At 30.7% G+C, this 25,408-nt stretch overlaps 5 protein-coding genes across 5 annotated transcripts in view; 3 read left to right on the forward strand and 2 right to left on the reverse strand.

Moving 5' to 3' along the window:
* Positions 1–960: 960 nt before the first annotated feature.
* LOC125868958 (uncharacterized) lies at positions 961–6,601 on the reverse strand. Its single transcript, XM_049549513.1, has 13 exons — positions 6,576–6,601; positions 6,265–6,362; positions 5,265–5,377; positions 4,927–5,173; positions 4,428–4,654; positions 4,182–4,334; positions 3,480–3,546; positions 3,230–3,339; positions 2,987–3,133; positions 2,548–2,703; positions 1,763–1,879; positions 1,469–1,666; positions 961–1,110 (listed from the first exon to the last, which is right to left on the reverse strand). The coding sequence occupies exons 1-13, from the start codon at positions 6,599–6,601 to the stop codon at positions 961–963; spliced, it is 1,809 nt and encodes a 602-aa protein (XP_049405470.1).
* Positions 6,602–8,568: 1,967 nt separating this feature from the next.
* Positions 8,569–12,733, forward strand: LOC125869072 (protein yippee-like At5g53940). Its single transcript, XM_049549634.1, has 5 exons — positions 8,569–8,765; positions 10,928–10,971; positions 12,032–12,140; positions 12,332–12,387; positions 12,500–12,733. The coding sequence occupies exons 1-5, from the start codon at positions 8,670–8,672 to the stop codon at positions 12,576–12,578; spliced, it is 384 nt and encodes a 127-aa protein (XP_049405591.1). The 5' UTR covers positions 8,569–8,669; the 3' UTR covers positions 12,579–12,733.
* Positions 11,265–25,408, reverse strand: part of LOC125869068 (uncharacterized) — a 44,848-nt gene continuing 30,704 nt past the window's right edge. The window contains exon 12 of the mRNA XM_049549630.1: positions 11,265–11,387. Within this exon, the coding sequence (XP_049405587.1) occupies positions 11,280–11,387 (108 nt within the window). The 3' untranslated portion in view covers positions 11,265–11,279. The remainder of the gene's footprint in view (positions 11,388–25,408) is intronic.
* Positions 13,998–18,686, forward strand: LOC125869071 (PRA1 family protein H). The gene is made up of 4 exons (XM_049549633.1): positions 13,998–14,674; positions 15,353–15,489; positions 18,025–18,096; positions 18,192–18,686. Exons 1-4 carry the CDS (start codon positions 14,217–14,219, stop codon positions 18,278–18,280), a joined length of 756 nt encoding a protein of 251 aa, XP_049405590.1. The 5' UTR covers positions 13,998–14,216; the 3' UTR covers positions 18,281–18,686.
* Positions 22,426–22,846, forward strand: LOC125869073 (uncharacterized). The gene has a single exon (XM_049549635.1). It carries the CDS (start codon positions 22,481–22,483, stop codon positions 22,658–22,660), a length of 180 nt encoding a protein of 59 aa, XP_049405592.1. The 5' UTR covers positions 22,426–22,480; the 3' UTR covers positions 22,661–22,846.

The raw sequence follows: 25,408 nt of genomic DNA on the forward strand, positions 1-25,408 counted from the left end.
ATTTTAGACACTTTTCACTTGAAAAACGAGAGAAGAAAAANCAAATTTTTTCCTATTATACCCTTATTTACACTTCTTGAAAATTGTAAAAGTGTATGTTGTTTCCCTCCAATTTATTTCACTTGAATTAAAATAAGTGGTTGTAATTTGAAGTGAAAAGTTGTCATAAGGGTAAAATTGTAACTTTACTGTGCTAATCATTGTTGTCTTAATCTGTGTGCCATTTCTAAAGTGGACAACTAAAAAGGGACGGAGGGAGTATAAAATTTCAGTTACAAAATATTAGTTATTGGAAATTTTAGACACTTTTCACTTGAAAAACGAGAGAAGAAAAAACACGAGAAAAAAGAGATGTAAGGTCACCTTCCTTGATATGAAATACAACCTTATTTGGTATGTATTGTATTATTTTAATGAAGACAATGTTTAATTAGATTGTATCGTTCTTTGTCGTTATATAATGTCACACATTCATAATTTGAATGATAAACCTATGGGAAAAAGTAGGGTACAGGATAGAGCTACAAAGAAAAGGTAGGATAAAAGATGAAATATAATTATTCAGCAATAAATGAAGACAAAACGAGAAAGAAAATTTTAAGGTAACGATACGATCACACCAAGTCGATCGTTACATAAAATGGGTTTTTTCATCATTACCTAACGATGAATTTAAACGACACGATACAATAAAATTTAAGTAACAATCCAAACAAACATTGTAATTAAATTACCAACACAATCCAATCCAATCCAATGGGTAGCAACCATCCTAACAAGGGGTAAGTTATTGATGCAATTTTGATAAGAAAACAAAAGTACTGTAAGTTTTGGGTCGTGGATCGCTCACGTGGATCGACCCAATCCATCTTTGAAGCAATTATTTTGATAGCAAAATCAAAAACATCTGCCACAAGGTACACAAGCCATCGATTTTGCTCTCAATTTCTCACAGATACATTATGACCATATCTTGATCCATCGATCATGACTCACTGAAGCTATAATACCTTTACCACGTAAACCTGCTAATGAAGAAATTATACCATCATGTGCTCTATATGATGAAGTTATGTTTGCTTTACACATTGGATTCCACAACTCCAAAACCTGCAAAAACATTTGACATGTATCAAATAGGGTGAAAAAAAATAATCAAGAACTATACAATAGTTACTTAATTTGGAGATCTAATAATCCTAAAATTTCCTCAAATAAAAAGTTATTGATTAAAGATCGTAGAATGATAAGACACAAGTAAAAAAATAATAATAAATTTGGAAGCAAACAACATATCAAAACATGCACTATAGACGTATTATATCATTTGTGACACCTTAACCTAATATTGAAAACATCTCATATTATTTCATCTTTCATTTTCTTACCTTTGGTTGATCAAAGAAAAGTACTTTTTAATTCTTCGAGAGGATTTAATATCTAAAACATTCTAAGGTTACGAATATACCTTATTAGAACCAATCACCAACGCTAGAATTTGGCCTGGGTGATAAATGCAGGATTGAAACTTATTCACACCAGAGAGCAATTCAAATATCCACATTCCTTCACGAATAGACCAAATTCGTGCGCTATCTTCGCTCACAGATGCAATGTATTTTCCAGTTACGTCCCAACAGATTGAAAGAATGTTTCCATCGTGTCCCTATAAATCATAGAAAATGAAATCGCAGTTATACAATATAGTTATGCAACATGCATGTAAGTTTGACTAATAATGAAGAATATATAAGCATTTTACTTGTAATGTTTTCTGGATGGTTTGAGTCTCAATATCAAAAATATTTATGATATTATTGGTAGAACTTGCCAAAAGGCTCCCAAGTTGAGGTTGAAATCTAACTTGTCTACTCCCTCCCTGCATTGACACGGGGTTTAAGAATAGAAATGTGTTAATATTTTTTAGACTGATTTAAAAGGAAAGTAAATCATATAATTGAGACAGAGAATAGTTAATTCTGTACAAACCACTCTATTTAGAAAATGGCATAGTATATATGTTGTTTAATCTAATAAGAATTGGTTCAAATAACATTACCAAATAAATTTTCTTTTCTAAAACATCTTTTTGCATGTATATTCATATAATAATTCACTATTAATGTTTAAAATCTTGAAATTGCTTGGAGTGAAAAAGAAAGAATGGTAAGAAAATAATTTACTACAATTAAATCCAGGAATTTATGAAAAAACAAATTCAACAAGATTTCAAATCAGCCAATTAAGAAATCTCTAAATTTAAATATAAACAACAAAAGCAGCTAACTATCAAATTATGAAGTCTCTACATGTCAAATAGAGATACTTTTTAGGTAACAGTCTATCCCGTTAGTGATATTGTTCGTTTTAGATCTAGGCCCGCGCGATTTTAAAACACATCACTAGTTGATAAGACCTACTTACTTATATACCTAATATCAATCTCCTTTATTTTTACCGATGTGGAACTTTTTGTCTTAAGTTGATGCTTTACATTTTATGAACATCTAAAATAAAAATAAAAAGGAAGAAAATAGAGACACCAACCTTAAGACTGAGCATGCAATCACCCCCATTGACATTCCACAGTCTAATCTCATTGTTGTGATCACAAGAACTGAGAAGATCCACCATTGTTGGATGATAATCAACTGACATCACATGCCCATGATGTCCTTCAAGGTTTCTATAAGTCTTTGTTGGCTGGATAATGATAAAATGATGACAAATGTACAATATCATGGTTGTAATATAGACAAATTTTTTAAAAAATTGAAGAATATAATCAAACACATAGTTTACAAAATCATTGAATTTGTTTTACTAGTCAGAAAGCATAATCACATACAAAGACGAATTATACCATATAAAATCACAATCTAAAATCATACCTTGTTACAGATCCGTTCCAACACTCTTCGGAAAATAAATCTTCACAAGAACTTTAAGAGAATAAATTTTTTTATTATGGAAATAGAGATTGTACCTCAGCTGCATCCCATATTTTCACAGTTTTGTCAAGGGAAGATGTTGCAAACATTGTTGAGTTTGGTCTAAAACGAATATCTGTAATATCCTGACTATGACCTTCTCTACTACTAAAATCATTATTTCCCAAATTCCAAATCATAACCTAAAAACATAAAAAGCAATACAAATTAATTAACAAAAAAAGCTAGAGATTAAAAAAAGTGTTTTCCCATTTGACAAAAAATAAATTAAGACAAACCTTATTGTCATGTCCACCAGTAGCCAAAAACTCTCCTTGCGTATTAAAGTGACAACATAAGAGCTCAATATTTGTAGCACGATAATTATGAATATTTTTTAGAAAAAACCCTGTAAAGTAATATAAAGTCAATTATATTGTGGTTAATTTATTTCCTCAATATATATAAGAATATTAAATACACAACATATCTAGGTGAGTATTGACCCTAACAAAAAAAATATGTGGATTAACTATTTTTGTTACATACCTTTTTGTTTATCTTTTTGCGTCGATACAACGATTGAATTACTTCGACCTCCAATTTCTTTCTCAACCTACAACTCGGGAATATATATTATATATATGCAAGAATAAAGTATTTGAAGATTTTATATAGAGAGACAAGAAAAAACTAAGAAAGGGAAGTTCATTCTCAAAAAAAATGATGATGTATGTTAATAGGGATGGCAAACTAATGAGTCGATTCACGGTCAGATCGAAAATGTGTTATGTGAAAATGAATAAATTAAAATATCTAATTTGACTCATATTTTATATGGATAAATCAAATAGATATCCATATTATCCGCTTTTTTAGTATGTAAACAAATAATTAGAGGTCATTTTTCTTAAATTAGAGGAAAATATGTTTATTTAAAAAATATTTTCCAAAAAATGAAAATTAACTAAGCATGAAAAAATTTGAAAATTTTTTTAAAAAATATATTTCTTCATACTAAACACACCCTTATAGTAAGTGTACTTTTTAGAAATTCTTACACCTTACACACTTAAGGGGAGTGCAATTAATGAATAGCCACGTATACAATCCATATTTAATCGATCATTTAAAATGAATTGAATCGAACAGATAAATCATAAATTTTACTCATTTTACCACCCCTTTATGTCAATAACATAGCAAAATGAAAACACAATCACATGAAAGGATTCAAGAAGTTGTTCTTACTAATCCCAGAGAACTCAATGAAGATTTCCTCTTTCTTCCAGTCTCCACCATAGGTTGTTTTCCCTCTCTTCTCAAAATTCTTTCAGGAGAATCCATTGTTTGTTGTTCTGCTAATTCATTCCATGAGTTTCTTTGATTTGTATCACCAAACACCTATCCAAAAAGAGAACAAAAATAACTTCTTAATCAGTATAGCATATATTTTGTCTCTTAAATACTTAAAAACGAGTATTATATTCAACTTACTCCTGCATCGTTTCCACCTTCAATGTGACTAGGAAGGAAATCTCCATCACTTGTAAGAGCATGGTAGAGCTTATTACCATAGTAATATTCAACTGCTCCCTCAGGTAAAACTACTTGTCGCGGAGATGATACAGTAGTAATTCCCGGAAATTGTTCCTCTTGAATATGCATTGTTACATTAGATGGCCATTCTTGATGAAATGCTTGTTGAATAGATGTATTATTCCCTGTACGTAGGTACAACACAAAAGAAGATCCTTATTGCTATAAGACTAAATAGTACTAAAGAAAACTCTTCGTTTGGTTAGAAACAAGTTATCCCAGGATTAGTTATCCTGGGATTAGCTACCCTGGGATAACTTATCCCACCACGTATATGGGATAAATGGTGGGATATTATATAAGTTATTCCAAACATGGCAACCAAACCAGATATGAAAATTTTATTAATACTTGTGTCAAAGTAATTATTTTCATTAAAGCTAAATTAGAAACAAACCTGCATCTATAAGTTCTGGTGAAGCAAGCAAAGCATTTGCAGGTCCTTCAAAATCAATCTCATTCATTTCATTCATTCGTTCAGAAGCCTCTATAATTGGTTCTTTTTCCAGCCACTCTAACATATCAGGTGAAAGCGTTATGTCCATCACATTATTAGATGTATTTTCCATCGTATGATCATCAGAAGCATTTAATTGATGTGTATGAACGTTGTTAGTAATGATGTCTTCCACTACTAATGATACCTGGAAATATAAAATCGAGTATTTAGTTTGGAAATAATATTTCGTATCAATTTAAACATGAATAAGTATAGAAAAAGTTCTTGGGTAACACCTTATCAACGGATTCAACATTGAGCATAGGAACGTTTGGGTACACAAAGCTATATGTTTCATAGAATTTATTCCACCACATTTGCAGAAATGCTTCTTGAGAAGAATTGACAGCTGAAATGAATCAAAAAATCAAACAATTATTACATCAAAGTTTGATATCACATTATCACATCACTTTTTTATTTCACATGCATTAAGAATTTATTATTTCACATGCATATGAATAATAAAGGATAGTTAACACACTAAAAACCTGTTTGGATTGACTTAAAAGTTGGTCAAATTTTTAGCTTTTGATCAGATTGTTTGACAAAGTTAAAAATAAGGAAAAATCACCTAAATTATTTTACCCTATTCTCTAAAATTCTCAACCATTTGAAAAAATTACAAAAAAATATATTCTAGTCTCTCCTATTCTCGGATATATCACTTTACGCGATATATCGGCCGGATACATCACTTTACGTAATATATCGGTTAGATACATCACTTCACACAATGTATTGGTTGGATATATCACTTTACGCAATGTATCGGGACGTACGCGATGTATCGAGACATTGAGTGATGTATCCGAAATCGAGACACTGCTAGATGTATCCGAATCTGGATGCAATGTATCGGGATGTATCCAGATTCCACCAAATTTAATGGGTTTTTGTAAATTGAAAACGAATAGGGATGAGATGGCTCTTAACACTATCAAATCTGTGTAAAATAATATAACTTGAAATGACTTTAAAAAGTTTTAAAAACCAAAAGTAGAACCCTCCCTACTTTTTATTTTTTAACTTAAGAGTCATCTAAATTACTTTTTAAAAACTACTTTTTTTTCCAGTCAATCCAAACGGACGCTAAGTACCATATATTCATATGTAAGAATTATCAAATAATTTAAGCATATGAATATATATACAACCATTTTAGTAAAAACATCCATTACTAAAAACACATATATAAGTTTTTACTAATAAAATTCATTAAAAAGACTTTCTTACCATAAAAATTTTGATTAGCAAAAACTTCACGGCGGAATGTCTCTCTAGTCTCATGTAAACCTTTTATAAACATGTAATCAAGAATGACTTGATCAAGTCTGAAAAAATACAACCAAATTAATGGATAAACATGATTAAAAATAGTCAAACAAAAGGAAAAAATTCACATACAAAAAAAATCAAAACAAAATTAGGGAAACAAATATAATCATCAAGTGTATCAATCATCATTCATATAAGTATAAAATAACACTAAAGTTTAATAGCTTTTGCTATAAATAATTGGTGATATATCACACATAAACACTTACAAGCGTTGAGCCTCCAAATTGGCCATATGATCGTCAAAAGCAAAACCTTAACTTATCATAAAAGAGAGAGAATTGAATTTTTTAGCAAGAACAATTGGGAAAAATGAAGAACTTTTTTATTTTATTTTTGTTATATATACTCTATTTATTATTAAAACAATCAGATTTCAAAAAGAAAAGAAAGGAAAGGAGTTAATGATCAGATACAAAAACGAGAATAAAGTTGAAATATTTGATATAATGTAATCTATTTTAAATTTGCTTTTGATTGTTCCACCAACTTACCATATATTGATTTATCAATTTTTTTATTTTTTTTAAAAAAGATTAATCCAATTACTTAATCTCATTAGAAAATGAGAAGCATTTTAAAGAAATTAAGGGCTTTGAGATAATGTAACTCTTATTACCAAAAAAAAAAGAATGCAACAACAAAGATTTGATTTGATAATATAGTCTTGGTAAGAAATTAAATTATTGTTGACTAGATACCATTTTAATTAAGTTATTGGATTATCTACTAAATATCAGGGGATTTGTTGATATCAAACGGTAACTTAATAGTTGTTAGAATGGTCTAGTCAAGTTATAATAACCCAAGACTTCATTATCTCCATTCATGCATATCATGAATTTAGACATATATGATAAGTTAGTAATATAATACACTGTCTTTTAATTTGGTCTTATGTGATATTTATAGACTTTAATTTTGGGTTTGTATAACTTTAACATTTAAATTTGTATAAAATTAAACAAGTAGATACATGTGTTATATGTGGCAAAATACATGTAAGACGCTTCGTAGAATGTCACGTAGAACTCCATGTAGGACGTATGTGTCTATTTGTTCAACTTTATGATAGTTTAATAAATGTTTATTTTTACACACCCAAAATTGAAGGGCATAAATATCAAATAAGATTCAATTAAATGCATGTTTCTGTATGCCTATTGTTTATATACTATGCAACTTTTAAGAGAGTATTTTTGTTGAAGGACCATAAACTATCCATGACTGATAAATTAGAGTCAAAAGATTAAGGCATAATAGATAAATGTGTCTTTTAACTTGACTTCAATTTGTATGTATGAACTCTAATTTTGAACATAAGTAAATAGTTAAACTTGTATAATGTTGAACAAGTAGACATACGTGTGCTATATGGCATCCTATGTGGCATCTTATGTGTACGTATGCAATTTTATACAAGTTTAAGTATCTACTTATGCCTGTTCAAAATTGGAGGACATATAGATGTCTGGTGCAACTAAGTTGAATGGAATAATTATGTATGAGAAACATTTTTTTTTTTAAAAAAAGATCAATGAACAATATTCGGTTTCTTAGATTTATATAGATTTATAATTGTAACATCCCGCAACTTCTAATCAAAGATTCGAATCATCCCCAGCATGCGTATAGGCCCAACTTGATGATTTTTAAGTTGTACATATATGTTAAGGTTCTCTACTAAGTGTAGTAAGTGTATTAGATGTGAATTAGAGTCATAAGGAACCTCTAACACCAAGTCAAGTTCAAAGCATTTCTATCGGCTAACTTTTTTAATTTTATCCAAATACTACAAATTAAAAATAATTTAACTTTAAAACACGTAAAATAATAGACTCTACCATTTTTTTTAGGAAAAATGGGTAGAGGCTAAAAAAAAAAATACTATCTCTGTTCTTTTTTATATGTCATCCTTACTATAAATAGTTGTTTCATAATACTTGTCATTTCATAAAATTAATGCATAAATCATAATATTTTTTTCTATTTTACCCTTGTGAGTTATTGGCCTTGAAATATACATTTGACCAATATAGAAAAACTAAGTGAATAATTCATGTTAATTTATTAAATTAATTAATTAAAATAAATTAATTCATATTCATTAATTGAACAGTTAACTTTAAAAAAATTTAAATAAAAATAAAATAATAAACTTATTTAATTTCTTAATGCATGAAAATAAAAAATTGTGACATAAACTTAAACGGGAACCCCAAAGAGTCCTCCCACACTCACTATCAGAACTGACCAAAAAAATCAATTCTTGTTTTGTGGGTTTTGTTGATTTTCCATTGAAAATGGGAAGGATATTTGTTGTAGATCTTGAAGGCAGGATTTACAAGTGCAAATTCTGCAAAACCCACCTTGCTCTTGCTGATGACCTTGTTTCTAGGGTAACCATTTCTTCAATTTCCCTTTCTAGCTAAGTTTTTATAAATAAAAATCTTATCTTTGTTATAGAGCTTTTCATTGGGTTTTGGCCTTTTGGGGCTTGTTGTTTCTTTGAGTAATTAGCTTTTATTTACTTGTTTTTGCATATTAGATGATATTTTTTTGTTTTGAGAAAGAATACTTAGATGGTGTTTTCTTGTTTTTGCATAATTAGATGGTGTTTTTTTTGTTTTGAGATAGAATAATTAGATGGTATTTTCTTGTTTTTGCATAATTAGATGGTGTTTGTGCCTACACATCCTCCAAAAGTATAACCAAAGGAGAAAACAGGGCAACTAGAAAGAAAAGAAATGTTCTTGCATGATCATTTGCTTATGCTAGTTTTTTTCGGCACGTGTATGTCAAGTCATGTAGAACGTAGGTGTTTAGCCATGTTTCACTTTGAAATTTAAAAAAGAAGTGTATTTTTTTTTTTCAAAGTGAAAATTGATATTGTTTGGCCATGAATAAAAAATGGAATTGTTTTTGATAATTTAGAGTGAAAAAAGTGATTTTGTGTCCAAAAAGTGACTTGAAATTCTAGAATTCAACTCAACTTGAAGTTGAGTTCCTAAAGAATTTTGTGTCCAAACATGTTTTTCGGAGTTCAACTCTGGTAAAAAAGTGATTTTTTTTTTATAATATATGGAAGAATGTGTGGAGAGTAGTTATGCTTTTTGCTTTGTTTGTTTGTTTCGTTCTGGGCTGTGAAGAAAGTGATTCAACTTGATAATTGGAAGACTAGGTATGGACTATGACATTCATGCTTATTACCCTTCAAGTTGGAAGTGATTTGGTTTCTATCATTAGTTATGTGATCTGTACCAATTTATAATAAATGTCACCTAGCTTAATTTTTCAAAGTTGATGGAAAAGTTTTTAACTTTTTTCGAGATGGATGTATTTTGTGATATATATGGAAGCGTTTATGTTATAATTGAAGTGTTGAAAATGGATTATGTACAATTTGCATGAATTTTGTAACCGATATCTCCATTTGGTTTACTATTCTGGCTTTTGTTATGTTTTGAATACCTTTGCTTGCTCTCGTGCTATTAACTTCTTTCCAAATGGATGTATTTTGTGATATTTATGGAAGCATTGATGTTATAATTGAAGCGTTGACAATGGATTATGTACAATTTGCATGAATTTTGTAACTGATATCTCCATTTGGTAAGCTATTCTGGCTTTTGTTATGTTTTGAATACCTTTGCTTACTCTCATGCCATTGTATGCGATAATACAATCAAATCTCTTTATAACAACATCGTTTGTCCTGATATTTTTTGGTTGCATAGCACAATGTTGTTATCGAGAACGTATAATATAACATAACATTGTTTGTCCTGCACCCCTACTTCGAAAACCTTTCTTTTAGTCAAGGATCTTTAGGAAACAACCTCTCCCTCTACCCCCACAATGATAGGGGTAAGGTATGTGTACATTATATTCTTCTTAGACTCCACTTGTGAAATTACACTAGGTATATTGTTATTTTATATGGCAGAATAAAGTACATTTTTGTGTGGATGATCAATGCGGAACGAATCTTGTAAATGGATTTAAGATTTAGCTCNATAATTGGAAGACTAGGTATGGACTATGGTATTCATGCTTATTACCCTTCAAGTTGGAAGTGATTTGGTTTCTATCATTAGTTATGTGATCTGTACCAATTTATAATAAATGTCACCTAGCTTAATTGTTATTTTATATGGCAGAATAAAGTACATTTTTGTGTGGATGATCAATGAGGAACAAATCTTGTAAATGGATTTAAGATTTAGCTCATTAGTTAATTTCTACATTTTGAATATAATTATTGATTATCGTTCTGTCAAATATGTCTATCCCTAAAATCAATTAAACTTAAGTCTTTCTCTTAAATAGCTATAAATGTTGACATGCCATTTTCATGCAAGTGTTTATAAACTCGAAGAACACAACGTAAAAATACATAAAGTTAAATTACCAAATGCGCAAGGATTAGGCTTGGAGAGTGATTGAGCATTTTAATCAATCTTTATCCTTATGGAAATTTTCTGCCACGATTTCTTATTCATAGTATTGCACTTTTGGCTTGCTTGGTTTGTAGTTTTTTAACGGTTGGTTTTATGGTCAGGGATTTCATTGCCGCAGAGGAAAAGCCTACTTGTTCAATAAAGTGTGAGTGCCTATTAATTTCTGAACTACACATTGAGCATAACCAGTTTTGTTTTATGACCTAATCTGCTTGTTTCACACTTGAATTGACTACGTTGATAATCATGCTTTCATTTGAGACTGATATCTGACACATTCTTTTGTATCCTATCCTACTAGTTATGGTATCGGGAAGAGGATTGAGATGTAGTCACATAAATTGGGATAGAGGGAGTATTAAATTCTTTTATTAAAAAAAAGATATTTGTTATATTAACCTTATGTTTTATATGCCGTCTTTTCTCTGTATGATATATTCATGATCGTCAGTGTTATGGAATTGATCTATCCTTCATCTCTTGTATCAAATTCTCAAAATTTACCACGTCGACGTGTCTGCAACTAATCATATGCATTTCACATCCATCTTCATGCTTTCTAAATTGTTATGGATTGAGGAACTCAAATTGTATGAACTGTAATATAACTTTAACCTCTAGACAGATGTTATATGTAGAAGAAAAAACTTCCTTTCTAGCAACGACAACTTATTAGTGAATCCAAAAGAGTTCCCAATTTCAATATTGCGCCCATATATTGTTTTCACGTTACTGAACAATTAAATGCTAGCAACAGCATCCAACTTAACCGTACCACCTGAATGCACTTAACATCAGCAACTTGATTTTGTGCATTGAACATGGCTGTTGAGCTGAAGATGTATTTGAAAATAAATTAGTGTTTGCTTTTTCTAGTAGTGGAACATGTATATTTTCTCTTATTCATCCTATCTTATAGATTTGGGTTCCCAAGAGGTATCACTAATAAGAACATGTATATTTTCTCTTATCCATCCTTAGTTCTTTGAAAAGAAATAGAAATCCATTTTACAGATCAAGTTGGTAAGGACTAAGGATTACCACTTCATTTCTGTTTCTATGGTCGATGATCATATAAGCCTTGGCAGTGTAATAGATGATATATCTACTAACATCATTTTCTCTGTCTTCCCAACACTTTGCAATTGTGCACCATTCGATATATATGCAGAGGTCTGACTGGTCCGCCTGATTTTGTGATTCAGGGTGAACGTAACTGTTGGACCTCAGGAGGAGAGAGCGATGCTTTCTGGGATGCACACAGTATCAGATATATTTTGTTGCTGTTGTGGGCAAATTGTTGGCTGGAAATATGTATTCCTTTTCGTTCTCTCCCTCTATTTCTCGTGCATGTAGACATAGACACCAAAACAAGCGTGCACACAAAAAGAGGAGGAAAATAGTTACTCCTCTCGCCATATAAATATGTTACCAATTGCACATGCATGATATACCTACACCGGAAATTTTGTTAACTACTAGCACTCTACGTTTCTATCATGCAGGAGGCTGCACATGAGGAAAGCCAGAAGTATAAAGAAAAGAAGTTTGTTCTCGAAAGGTGCATCTTTTTTCTTGTTGATTTCACATTCGACATGTATACTTGAAAACATCCATCTGTTTTGAATCTCTTCGATATAACATTACATGCTCTTCTGGTTGTTTGTTAACAGGGGTAGGATCGTTGACGGAGTTGACACTGAATTCTACATCGATACTCGTCCAACTATCAGTGATACTGAGGATGCATAGGCTTTGTTATGTTATGTATCTATCTAAACATGTGTGATTGTTGTATCTTGCAAGTCTAGTTTGTAGATAGAGGGAAGAAGCTGTTTGTATCAAAATATTGTGTGGTTGTATCTTGTAAGTTTAGTTTGCTAGTATATAAAGAAGGTTATGCATAAGTTTTTGGTCTACAATACCTGATTTTTTCATGATGTTATAGGAGCTATATGATTATTAGCTACCAAATTGGTTAAACTAAAAATAACCTGGTAAGTATTCACTCATCCTTGATACAGAGAGTCTTTAGGAAATGCTTCTAATATACAATTCAATGCAACAAATTTTTAGCTCTTTTTTTCTTTTTATTGTCTCTTCAAAATTTATCTTTTGTTTTAATTTTTTAAGAATAAAATAAACAATGAAAAAGTAAAAGTGATTTGGATTCTAATTCATTTTTCGAATATAAAGCTACAAAAGCAAAGAAAGCATAAGATGCTTTTCGAATAAATAAAAGGTCCAAATTGTTCCTATGTCAAAATTGCTTTTTTTTAAGTAGATATTTTATTTATGACATAATACATAAATGTGCTTTTTAACTTGGTCTCATTTTACGTTTATGTCCTCCAATTTTGGATATGCACAAGTAGACACTTAAACTTGTATAAAGTAGAACAAGTAAACACACGAGTCCTACATGACACAATACATGTCGGACACCACGTAGGATAAAAAATGACATGTAGGACATATGTGTCTATTTATTCAACTTTATACAAGTTTAAGTGTCTGCTTGTGTACATTCAAAGTTGAAAGACATAAATGTGATTTAAAGCCAAGTTAAAGGGGCATATTTATGTGTTATGCCTTTATTTATTCATATCCTTGTTGTTGAGATGATTTTACTATTCTAATTTCTAATTGTACAAGCTTGCACAACTAATTCTTTAATTCTTAATCAAACTTTGATTTTGAGTTTGGGTAAATCACATTATTATAGGTACTAATTATATGTTAAAACAATACTTTTTTTAAAAAAATAATAGTGTTTTGAATACATGTACCTTAGATATACGCAAGTCAAATTAGGTGTAATTTATTTCAGATACATTATATTCAAGCTTGATTCACATGTATTTAGAATACACTGACTTTCTTGCTCATTCATCCCCTCTCTTTATGTATTTGTATTTCAAAATGTATCTGAATTTCACAAAATTTTATATATCTATGTTCTCAATCCAATAATTTCTTGTATATGTGATCCAAATTTCATCCCATGTATCCAATATCAATTTAGTGTTTCCGCATAGATACATGTAGTATCCAATTATGCACTGATACATTCATGAGTGTATTCGTGTATATATACATGTATTTGATATCAAAATATACACTGATACACATCATAAACCGAGAAAAAAGAGGAAGAGATCAATATAATCAGAGATGTTTGTTAAATTAGGTAGTTTTTCCAAAAATAAAAAAAAGTCTTGTTTGGAGTATTGAAATGAACCTGACAACACACGTAAATCTGAATTTAATCGGGTTTTAATCCGAGTTTCTAACCTACCATGAAAAACCACAAGCTCATATGATTTCCCACCAAACGCTACAGATAAATACCTGAAAACAAATTCCTTTGAAGAAGAAGGGTAAATAAAAATGGCGTTCTCAGCTAACCCGTTATCTCTGAGTGTACCCGAACCCGTATTCGAAACCTGGCTCCGAGATACCGGTTACCTCGAAATTCTCGATCAACGGACTACCGATCTCCACCGCCACTCCTCCACCACCGCCGCGGCGGCGACGACCGCTTCCTCCGACACTGCTGTTACTAATTCTGCCGCAGCCGCGGTTTCAATCTCAAATGGAGTCTTCGTTCTCATATTTTCACGTATTGGAACCTTACTGTCGCTTTTAACGCTTAATCCGTTTGCAAAACTCACCTCTGATGACTTTTCCGGTGATACCCCGTCGTGGACCCTCCAATTCGTCGGGTCATTCGATTCCTACTCATTTCCTTCGTCGCCGTCTCAGGCTCGGCTTAGAGTACACGAGAATGTGAAACGCTATGCTCGGAATTATGCCTCTCTCTTCGTCCTCTTCTTTGCTTGCTCTCTGTATGTTCTCTATCTATTATATATACATAATGACACATTTTATATGAATATATGTGTATGGGTGTGTGTATAAGTGTGTCTGCAAACATGTATATGAATACATGTATCTGTATATGCGATTACAATTAGTAATAATTAACATTTGAACTTGTGCAATAACTTGAATGGTTAGCTTTGTTTTGAAAACTATATGCCAAGGCTTTGTATGAAATGGACCTGAATAGAGAGGAGTGAATATAGAGAATTCATATAGCTTACTCTAACTAATTTAGGATTGAGTTGTTAGTTGGTTGATGATCGAGTTTTGTGTGAGAAACTTGAGGTTTTTAGGCTTTGAGAGCTTAGTGAAGCTTAGTGGGAGGACAGTGGAACATGACATTAACAGCATGTATACAGACATTGATATGTAGTATGTGCCAAATGCAGTTTGGAAGCTTGGGTTTCGGATAGGACAGTGTTTCATTTACTGAGTGATCTGTTCAAGTTCTTCTTTAGATTTGAGGACTTGTACTTGTTAAATATAGATTTTAAGGGCTTGGAGATTTGAAGACGGTACTTGGTTTGGATTTAGCAATATTATGTAGCTGAAGGATTTCAATTTCAGTTGCTTGGTTTTTGTGCTATTTGATTGCTTTGGTATTGAACTATTGATTGCATTTTGATAAATTTGGGTAACAGGTACCAAAAGCTGCTTGCCCTTGTTGGGTTGATTTCATGTTTGGCACTTTGGGATGTATTAAAGTTATGTGGAGATCGTTGGGGATTAGAGCACCACCCAGTTATCAAACAAAGCTTGATTCGCATTTCTCAGTGTGGTGAGTCAATATTCTTGAGTGTTTCTCCCCTCCCCCTCTGTCCCTCAAAATAATAAAGACACCTCGGGTGTTACTCTCTTAAATGATTCAGGTCTAGCATTCTATTAGTCTATATTTGTGATGGATAATATGATCATAGCTTTGACTGTTTTATCATTTGCCATGTATATATCCTATGTGTTCATTGTAAAAGTGAACACCAGGAAACAACAATTGACTGATCCCTGATCTTTTGGTTTCTCGTCAACCTTTTGAATATTGTCTATATTAGTGTTCCTTCTCACAAATGGCACTCTGCACTCCTCTAGATTGGAGACTTTTATGCCAACTTTTGATCGAGGCACAGAGTTTACCTTCATACAAAATGGAGACACTTAATAGCAGGACGTGTGTAACTTATTCATATCTATAATTACACTTTTTTTTTGAAACTGGTAAATGTGACATATCTATAATTACTCTTATGAGACCCTTATGTTATAAGATCAAAGAAGTATATGAAACATTTGGGCTGGAATCCACATCCTCATTTGTTATAAATGTATTTTTCCCCACATTGGGAGATGTTCATTACGTCCTAAAAGTCCTGCTCCTCTTTTGCTTTCTTGATAATCTGATCTATAAGATCGCAACCCATCCATCCAATTTGAGACTAAATGTATTTTCTTTCTTCCTATGGCAAATTTGATGTTAGAACATCAGTAAAAGAGTTTTGGACAGCATATCAGTTGCAATGGATGTATATTCATGTAATAGTCTAAAGAAAAACATTGTCAAGTAATTGCTTATAGAACTACATACTCAGGACTATTCAGAACAATATGGTTTGACTATATTGTTCCCTATTTTGGTCCTTTTATTTGAAATTTTTGCAAGTAAGCTAATTCAAGTAAAGGAGGAAGGATGTCTCTATAAAAAACTAAATATTCGTTTAAAAATGCAGTAAAAAGTACCCTTGGGGTGGCCCAGTGGTTTGGGCTTGGGACTTCCATGTTGGAGGTCTCAAGTTCGAAACCCCTTGCCAGCGAAAGCAAGGGGTTTGGGAAGCTTTTTGGCGAGAAATTAAAAGAAGAGGCAAAAGTAAAAATGGAAGGTTTATAAACCTCTCCATATCATCTTTTGTAGGAAACCAGTACCAGCAACATTAACAAGATATTGGTATCTCTTCTCCATATCATCTTTTTGCAGTACCTGCAAAGTTAATTATACAGTGATATCTCTTACAAACAATGTAAAGGATGCTTTTGCGATAGAAAAAGTTAATGGGCTGAAGTTTCCTGTCCCTTAGCACGATCTTTTAACCAAACATAATTTATGAGATGGGTGCTACATCGTTAGTTACCTATCCACCAAAGAACAAAAAAAGGTGAGTTCTACATCTCTACCTTCTTGTTCTCAGTATTGCTAGAGGTTGCCGGTTCATCACTTAAAGTGATGAAATGATGTGAAGGCAGGGATTATGACTTCATAGTTGAAGTGATTCGCTTCTGAGAAGCGCGTACTTCAAATAGTGAAATGCCAAAGTAGCTATACCTGGTATTCAGGTATCTACTTCAAAAGAAACTTGTGTGGAACTACCTAGTTATAATCCAATTTCAGCAGAAGCTTGTTGATTGAAGAATCTAACTAGAAAGGATGAGAGAAAAAGGAAAAAGGGAAAAAAGGAGGGGAAGATAGGTTTCTTTTGGGTACTGGGATACTAGGACTACTCTTACATGCATGTTTCCGCATTCTTTCTGTAGTCAACGTCTTCTTCCACTTCTTGAGTTTGTAATACTTCTTGACTTCTCTTCTACTCTGTTAATAGAGTTCCATATAAAAAAGGATAAAGGGGAAACTTTTTTATGGTTAAAAATTCTGTCATTTCAGTTATTTCTCAAGAAGGAAAGAGGGGATCTGTTGAACTTTAAGTATTCAATTCACCAATAAGATATGAAGGCTTACTTCACATTTAGAATTTTGCACAAAAACAGACTATTTTCTACAAACTATATATGAAGCTAAATGCATACTATTTTCTACAAACTATATATAAAGCTAAAAGCTGTGGATTGATTATGTGAAACTGAATAATCATTTTGTGATTGTATGTTATGTTTTCAGTGTTTTGTTGAAGTTACATTTCAAGATGTTTTTTGTTAGATTAATATTGTCTGAGAGATTAGATGTTGAAATTAGAATTTTCATTGCCGGAAGTACCAATTCAAAAAAATAGGAGTAGTAATATTCATTGCAAGCTTTTTATAAGTTCATGTATGTTAGATCAATCTTGTGTCTCTAGTCATTGTACACTTTATTTCCATTTTTCCAGTAAGCATGCATGTTAAATCTTGACTCACAGTTTTTGTTTAAACCCCAAATGATGATGTTGCTGTTTTTGTGCTTCTAGTTCTTAGAAACTCTTCCCAGTCTTTTCAAATGTATATTGGACGGTTTTTGTTTCCCTAGATAATTTTGAGCTCTCATTTATTTTGGCAAGCAGAATTTTTCTGATACTGTATAAATTTGCGAACTGAGTCAGCCTTTCTTGTACAGCTACTGCAGTTATTCTATTCTGTACCAATGTTCAAATGGCTCTCTTCTCAGCTCTTGCGGTCAGTTATGTAGGTAGGTTATCTTTCGTGCCTAATTTGTTATCTTACTCTTTATCTTCTGTTTTATTGCTAATTTCAAGAGCTTATGGCTAATCGATGCATTTGCAGTGATGATTCTGCATGCCTCGTTTAGGAAGCTGACCCCCTCGAAACAATCAACTTCAAAAGATGGAAACAGGAGGGTCCTTAGAAGTTGATGAGTGGTTATTATTGTCAAGTCATACAATCACATAGTCATCGCCTGGAGAGAAGGTAAACTGTGTTTACAAACTATGGCATACGAGTCTTGGTTCATGAGTACATCTCTCGGTTTGAAACTGAGAAAATTCTTCGAGTTACAATGTAAGAAAGCTTCTTCTTCTTCTTCTTCTTATTTTAAGTTTAGGTTGTATGTATAAGTCTATACAATGGAGAAAAAAAGACTAGATAAGATTGTAGATGGGTGTAGAACCCTAAAGAGAATTGGCACTGCTAAGGCTTTGCTATTTTGCTATATGAATTAGTATTAGTAACACATTTGTTTATCTTTGACTGAATGATTTGCTTTCCTTGACATGCCATAATTAATACTTAATAGTATAAACTTTGTCTTTGCACTTAAACAAATGAGCTAATATTGCTTTAATAAATCATAGTTTGTGATTGGCTTAATACAAGCCCCTTAAACTTGTTAGGATATTTCATCTAGACATTCGAACTAAGTAATGTTTCAATTGAACATCTCAGCTCCTTCTATGTGTTTTAGTTAGATATTTTTAATTCAAATTTTGAATTATTCTTTTTGTGTGTATAGTTAATCACATAAAATATATTATTTCCTTTAATTATATGCATTTGCCTCGATAAGCTATAAAATTTTAAACATTTTTCTACTTGAGGTTGATGCTTATAATTAAAGGAGTTGTTATATTTTATGTGGTTAACTTAATTATCTAATAGACAAATTAAAATACACGTAAAATTTGAAGCAAAAGTATCTATTTGAAACACTTTATTAGGAGTTGAGGTGTTTAGTTAGAACAAAGCTTAGTTCAAATATTTAAATAGAATATCCCGACAAATTTAAGGAACTGATTATATATCAAATATTTTTGAATAATAATAAGGATTAAAGTGTTTTAAGTTATTAGCCGCCCATGTTGACTCCCTCCCACCGGGGGCGGATTTGAAGGGTCAAGAGGGTGTTCATTCAAATCCCGCTAAAAATTATATTGTATATACAAGATTAAAAAATTTAAACATTTCAAGTTTAGGATTGAAATTTATTTTGATGTTTCAAATTAAAGTTCTTCGCACTATATTGTTATTTTTCAAATTCTTATAATCTATTCAAACACCTTAAAATTATGATTTCACATAGTATGTCCAGGTGCAAACCAAGAGCAGAAGATCATATTTGGTGTAATTTTTGTTATATTGTTTGTACAATCTTTGCTGTTGCCAAGGTGACTTTTTGGTGCCAACTTTAACTTTACTTTGAGATAATGCATTGATTGTAAGTAAAAAGACAGAGGAGTTAACAGTGAACTTTGTCTCTTTATGGAGTACCCCACAATGACTTTTAGGACAATTTTGCTTTGATTAAAATGCTAAATGATGATTTCCATTTCAACTTTTTAATTTTACTACTATATAAAACTATTTTATTTTGCATAAGTACTATAGAAAGTATCATGCCTAGATAGTTATTTTAATTTGGTGTTAACTAACAACTAAATATGTCAATTTTGAAAATTTACATCTAGACATCATAACTTGATTTAAATTGTTCAGTAAACACACTTTTTCGGAGTGTTAGCTTAGCAAACTTAAATCAAGTTAAATTTACCTAAAAGACATGTAATCTTTTTTTTTTTTTTGGGTAACAAGCTTAATATGATATTCTAAAATAATGTGTTATGTTATAATCGATTAGATTGTGTTAATAATATAAAAATTATTTAACTTAAATCCATTTTTTATCAAATGTGATCATGATCAGACTTAACTCTTGTGCTTGCCAGCCCATGACATCTATTGAGTGGGGAAAGATGTAAAAACTAGACTTCCTTTTCAATACAAGTGGCCAAAAAATATATGGTCCCATCCCATTAGCAATAGTGTAATAAACATTGCCCAATCCTTAGGGTTCAATGACTCCATCTTTTTGTACTGTAATTTTTCAAGAAATTTGTTCATAATTTGCAAATACGTTGTTTAGATGGTGGGATAAGAATAGTAATTTTATGATAAAATATAAAATTATTTTATTCTGTATTCGGTTACGGGTATTAATTAGTCGCAGAGTTGTTTTTCCTTGTTTTATTCCACTATTTAAACTAAAATAATGGAATTTGTTGTCCCATATAGAAGATAGGACAACTAAACTCAATTTATAAAATATTCTTATTTATCTCATCACCAATCAAACGACCTAACTTACTAAACTATTAAGTTTTGCAGGGGCGTGAGAAAGAGACAATTAATTTGTAATACTACTTGTGAAATTTATTTTCTCTATACCTCGATTGAGGAGGTCATTTTCCTCTTCTACTTTTTTTGAATTAATCTTATTGTTCCTAAATAAAATGTTCTTAAAAAAATTTGAATAACCAAATATGAAAAGATGTTTTCCTTTGTATCAAACACACTATACACTCTGTTATATGTAGAGCTGTCAATATGGGCTAGCCCACCCCATTCGGGCTAACCCATGCAGGCTTTGACATTTTACGGGTCAGGCCGGGCTAGCCCATTTTTGGTGTGGGCCAGAAAATGGTCGGTCCAGCCCACAAGTACGTGGGCTACAGGCTTGCCGGGCCAGCCCACTTTTTTTATAATTATTAAAATAAATTATAAATTATAATTTAAAAATATTATCATAAATATCGACAAAGCAATATTACATGGTGTTAATGTTACTACTTATTAATCAAATCCACAAATAAAATTATCTTTATAATATTTATTAAGGTTTTTTCAAATAAAAGTATAAATATCTAAACAGAAATATTAAGCTAATTGTTTTGTCACATTAAAACACAAAAAATGTGACAATATTCCAACCATAAAAAAGTTATAAATAAACTCCTTAAAAAAAATCATGAAACTTATGCCGTATCTAACACATCATGAAATCTATGGCGTATCCAACACTTCGTGATCATCTTCATCAAGCATATTTGAATCAGCTTGTGGCAAGGTTACGTTGTCTTAACATCTTCATTTTCATCTACAATTTATATGTTGTTTCAATTAGTTAAATATTAAATAGATTTTGAGTTTGGACTCTCTTTAATTTTAAATTTTAATATTATATTATATTTTTTTAATTATTTTTATTTGGCCCACAGGCCGGCCCTGCCTATATTTCTTAAGCCCCACAAATCAACAGGCTTATTCAGCAGAATTCAGTAACATTAATTCAAATCATATAATAAATATTTAGAAATTCACTAATTAAGTACCTATAATGAATTGTGAATCCAATAACATAAAATGGGTTAGAAGTTCAACAACAAGCGAGGAATCTAAAACACATGAAACTTAAATTTTAAATCCGACAATGTATATACCGAAAACTTAGAATGCCCCACCTCACGTTTTTATGCTATATACATCTTCATTATTGAAAGTGATTGAAATGGAATCTGTGAAAGAATTATTGCAGCATTGTTCATTTCAACAAATAAAACAAATAATTGAGCAGAAAGGATGGCAAAAAGAAAAGTTATAGTACTATAATAAAGCGTATATTTTTTTTATACACAAACATAGTGGACTAATTTAATCTTGGGTTGGATTAGTTTCCCATATGATCACTCTACTTTTATTTTACCACACTTAGATCAAAAATTAATTTTACTATTAAAAAAAAATATTCAACTTTTTTCTTAAATATCGCAAAAGAAATCACTTAACTATTTTCTGTAAGAACACAATCACTCTAATATGCCTAAGTATCAGAAAGAGTCACTAAGCAATTCATTCATAACAAAAGAAAAATCACTCAACTTGTTTAATTAAATATCATATAAAATATCTCTTTATTTTTTCCTAATGAGTAATTTCAGCAATACATAATGAAGTTAAGTGATTTTTTTATACTTCAATCACCTAATTTGATTTTTTTTCGTCATGAATGACAATTTAATGACTTTAGTATGATAATTTGAAAGTTCAGTGATCATACATAAAACTAATCTTAATTATGTATCTGTGAAAGTGGTCACTACTGCTTACATTAAGATAGACTATATTTACATCACTCCTTAATATGCAACATTTTTCAAACCCTACCTGAACGTGAAATACTTTGTACATCAGACTGTCTAATTCGAACTACTAGTAGTTCTTACTTATTTAAGACAAGTAGAAGGGGTGAGGTGAAGAGAGAGAGAGAGATAGAGAGAGAGAGAATGAAGTTCTTGTTCCAATGTCCATGTTGTTCTTGTTTTTGCTTCATGAAGCCCCAAAAAGGTAAACCAAAAGCCAAAGAAGAGCCCAAACCTAAAGCCAAAGTTGAAGAACCAAAACCTAAAGACAAGAAGGTGGAAGAAGCAAAACCAAAAGAGAAGGAAGAAAGCAAGCCACAATGAATGAAGAGGAAATGGGATAATGCAACTATATATTATGCTCATACAAGTAATATTGTTCTTCATTTACTTAAATTTACTTCTAGTTTAAAATATATATTGTGTGCAATTGCAATCTTAACTCTTTTGAGAAAAACCTCATCCTAAATGTATTCTTATTACAAAATATTTGCACTTTATTCACTATGATATGCAAATCCAGTCTTCATTATTAACTATGTTGCTTAGATCCTTTGATTATATCGTCACTTTTATGTCGAATTTTAAAAAATGCATAATTTTTAAAGGATTTGATGTACGATTAAAATTTTTTTTGAAGGATATGAAAAACATAATGAGTGGTTAAATTTCTCTGAATTAATTTCTCAAATATTTATCGAACTTGGAGGTTTTTTCTATACAAAAAAAAAAAACTATTTTTTGTCGGTGTGAAGTCACTCAACTTAAAAATATTCTCTCAGAAAATAACTTGACCCAGAAAAACCACATAAGCAAGCCAAAATACCATGTTTGTATATACGAGTGATTATTATTTTTATACAAATCAAGGCGATAAAAGGCACGCATTAATAGTTAGATAAATTAAATTAATTTATTTATATAATTAAATTAATTTAGATCAATTTCAATTAGTTTTTTTTTTTGGATATTACTCTACACGAAATCCTAGTTCATGCCTATTTAAAGGAAATATATTCCCTTGAAAAAGGCAGGCATTTAGAATATTTTATAATTTTTGGGTATTCACCAAGAGAGCAGGAAGAAATCAAATATCATCTTTCTTAAGGAAATCTTGAATATTCCATAAATTCTGGGGATATTCATAAAGATCATTTCAAGATGTGGTCGAACTCTTCTTGACAATCAAATACTTCAAGAAAACCCACAAAATCCTTTCATGGAGATCAAATATTAAGATATGGTCGAATTCTTCTTGACAATCAAATACTTCAAGAAGATCCACCTTTCATCGAGATCTAATAAATCTCAAGGAGATCCAAATTTGAGAAATACACTATTAAAGCCCTCGATTCACGGAGAAAATTCAGATAGGAGAATCAAGGGAACAAATAGATTTGTAATCATATTGTTTTATCAATAAAACTATGTTTCTTGATATATATTTCATTTGTAATTACAGTTTATTTTCTATCACTTTAAAATTAGGTGCAACCAATAATCTTTCCACATAACGAAACTATCTCCTCGCATTTTGAATATGAGTCTTTTTTAGCAATCATTTTAGTAATTAGTACTTACAATTAGTTTTTGTTTCAAATTAAGAGTTATTTTAGCAACAAAAAAAAAACTCAAAATAATTATCACCAAATATCAAAGATAAAAATTAGTATGTTTTTCTTACTATACTTTTGTGCTTTATCTTTTTAACGGTGCTCAATTTCAGAAAATATTTATTAGATAGAGATGACTTAGTAACTTATATATTATATTTATTAATTTTTTGATAAACATAATTGTTTTGAGAATAATATTTTGGGACGGAGAAGGTATTGAAGAAAGAAGAAAACAGGAGAATAATCACATTTCGATTGTTGTGAACAACTTTTTCAAATGCCAACAATTTTGTGGACTGTGATAAACACACCAATTTGAAAAATTCAAAGCCCAATTTTTGGTGGGTCTTCTAAAATAAATTTGAGTTCACCACTCAAGTCCAAAATAAAAAATCTCAAAAGCCCAATTTATGAAATTTTTATATATCTCAAGTAATATAAGTGAAGTATGGGAAAGAAGAATAGAAAATAAAAGTATGATAACTAAATGAATAATGCAAGAAAATAAATGTAAATGTAATAAATATATTAGGCGGGAGAGCAGATCATGCGTTAAATAAAGCAAATAATTAATTTAAGATAGGTGCTAGTACCAACCATATGCAATAAAGGCAATAAAAAGATAAATTAGTAAAGAAAAAAATAGTTTTGAAATTAAAATTTGATGTTATTATCAAATCAACTTTAAAGACTACAAAGAGGAGAGCAAACTCTCACCAAGTCTTCTTATGAGAGAGAGAACGTTGTTTGAAAGAAAAATAATGTGTCTTATTATAAAATAGAAAGGAAGGCTATTTAAAACCAAAAATTATTACAATAAGTTATAGTAATGCTACAATATTACCCACAATAATTTTAGTCCGTATTTGTTATTGTATCATATGACATCCTTGTGATATCGAATTAGCTTAAAATTTATTTCTTTTATCTTCAGACTTCGATTTCTTCGACTCCTATGAATGATTGTTAGGGAACTCAACTTCGATTTGTTGGAGAATTTTTCGGTTATTAGATGAAATCTCTTTTGCTATTCGAGCTAGCTAGTTGTGCAGTTACAATTAATTTGTCACATAAGCTTTCGATGAATTCTAACTCTTGTACCATTTGTAATGACATTGGAGAGATAATCTACAAACTTTTGAAAATATATCCATGAAATATGATATCTATGTAGATGAATCATTCTTGTTCACAATTGAGATTTGTACATATATATCAAATAAAACAACAATATCTAAGATGATAATTTGTTGACTATTAAGATTATACTAATATGTTATAATTGTTCGAAACTTAATATGCACATGTTAGTTAAGTAATAGCCTTTTAGGGTATTTAATTGATCAAACTTAATTTATTCGAGATGTTGAATATAGTTGAACTTAGTTTTCCATCATATTCAATTCGAACTTAAAAATCGATTATACATGCCGTTGATTGTTTATTCTTTATGGGA

The sequence above is a fragment of the Solanum stenotomum genome, chromosome 6, assembly GCF_019186545.1.
Source record: "Solanum stenotomum isolate F172 chromosome 6, ASM1918654v1, whole genome shotgun sequence".
NCBI lineage: Eukaryota > Viridiplantae > Streptophyta > Magnoliopsida > Solanales > Solanaceae > Solanum > Solanum stenotomum.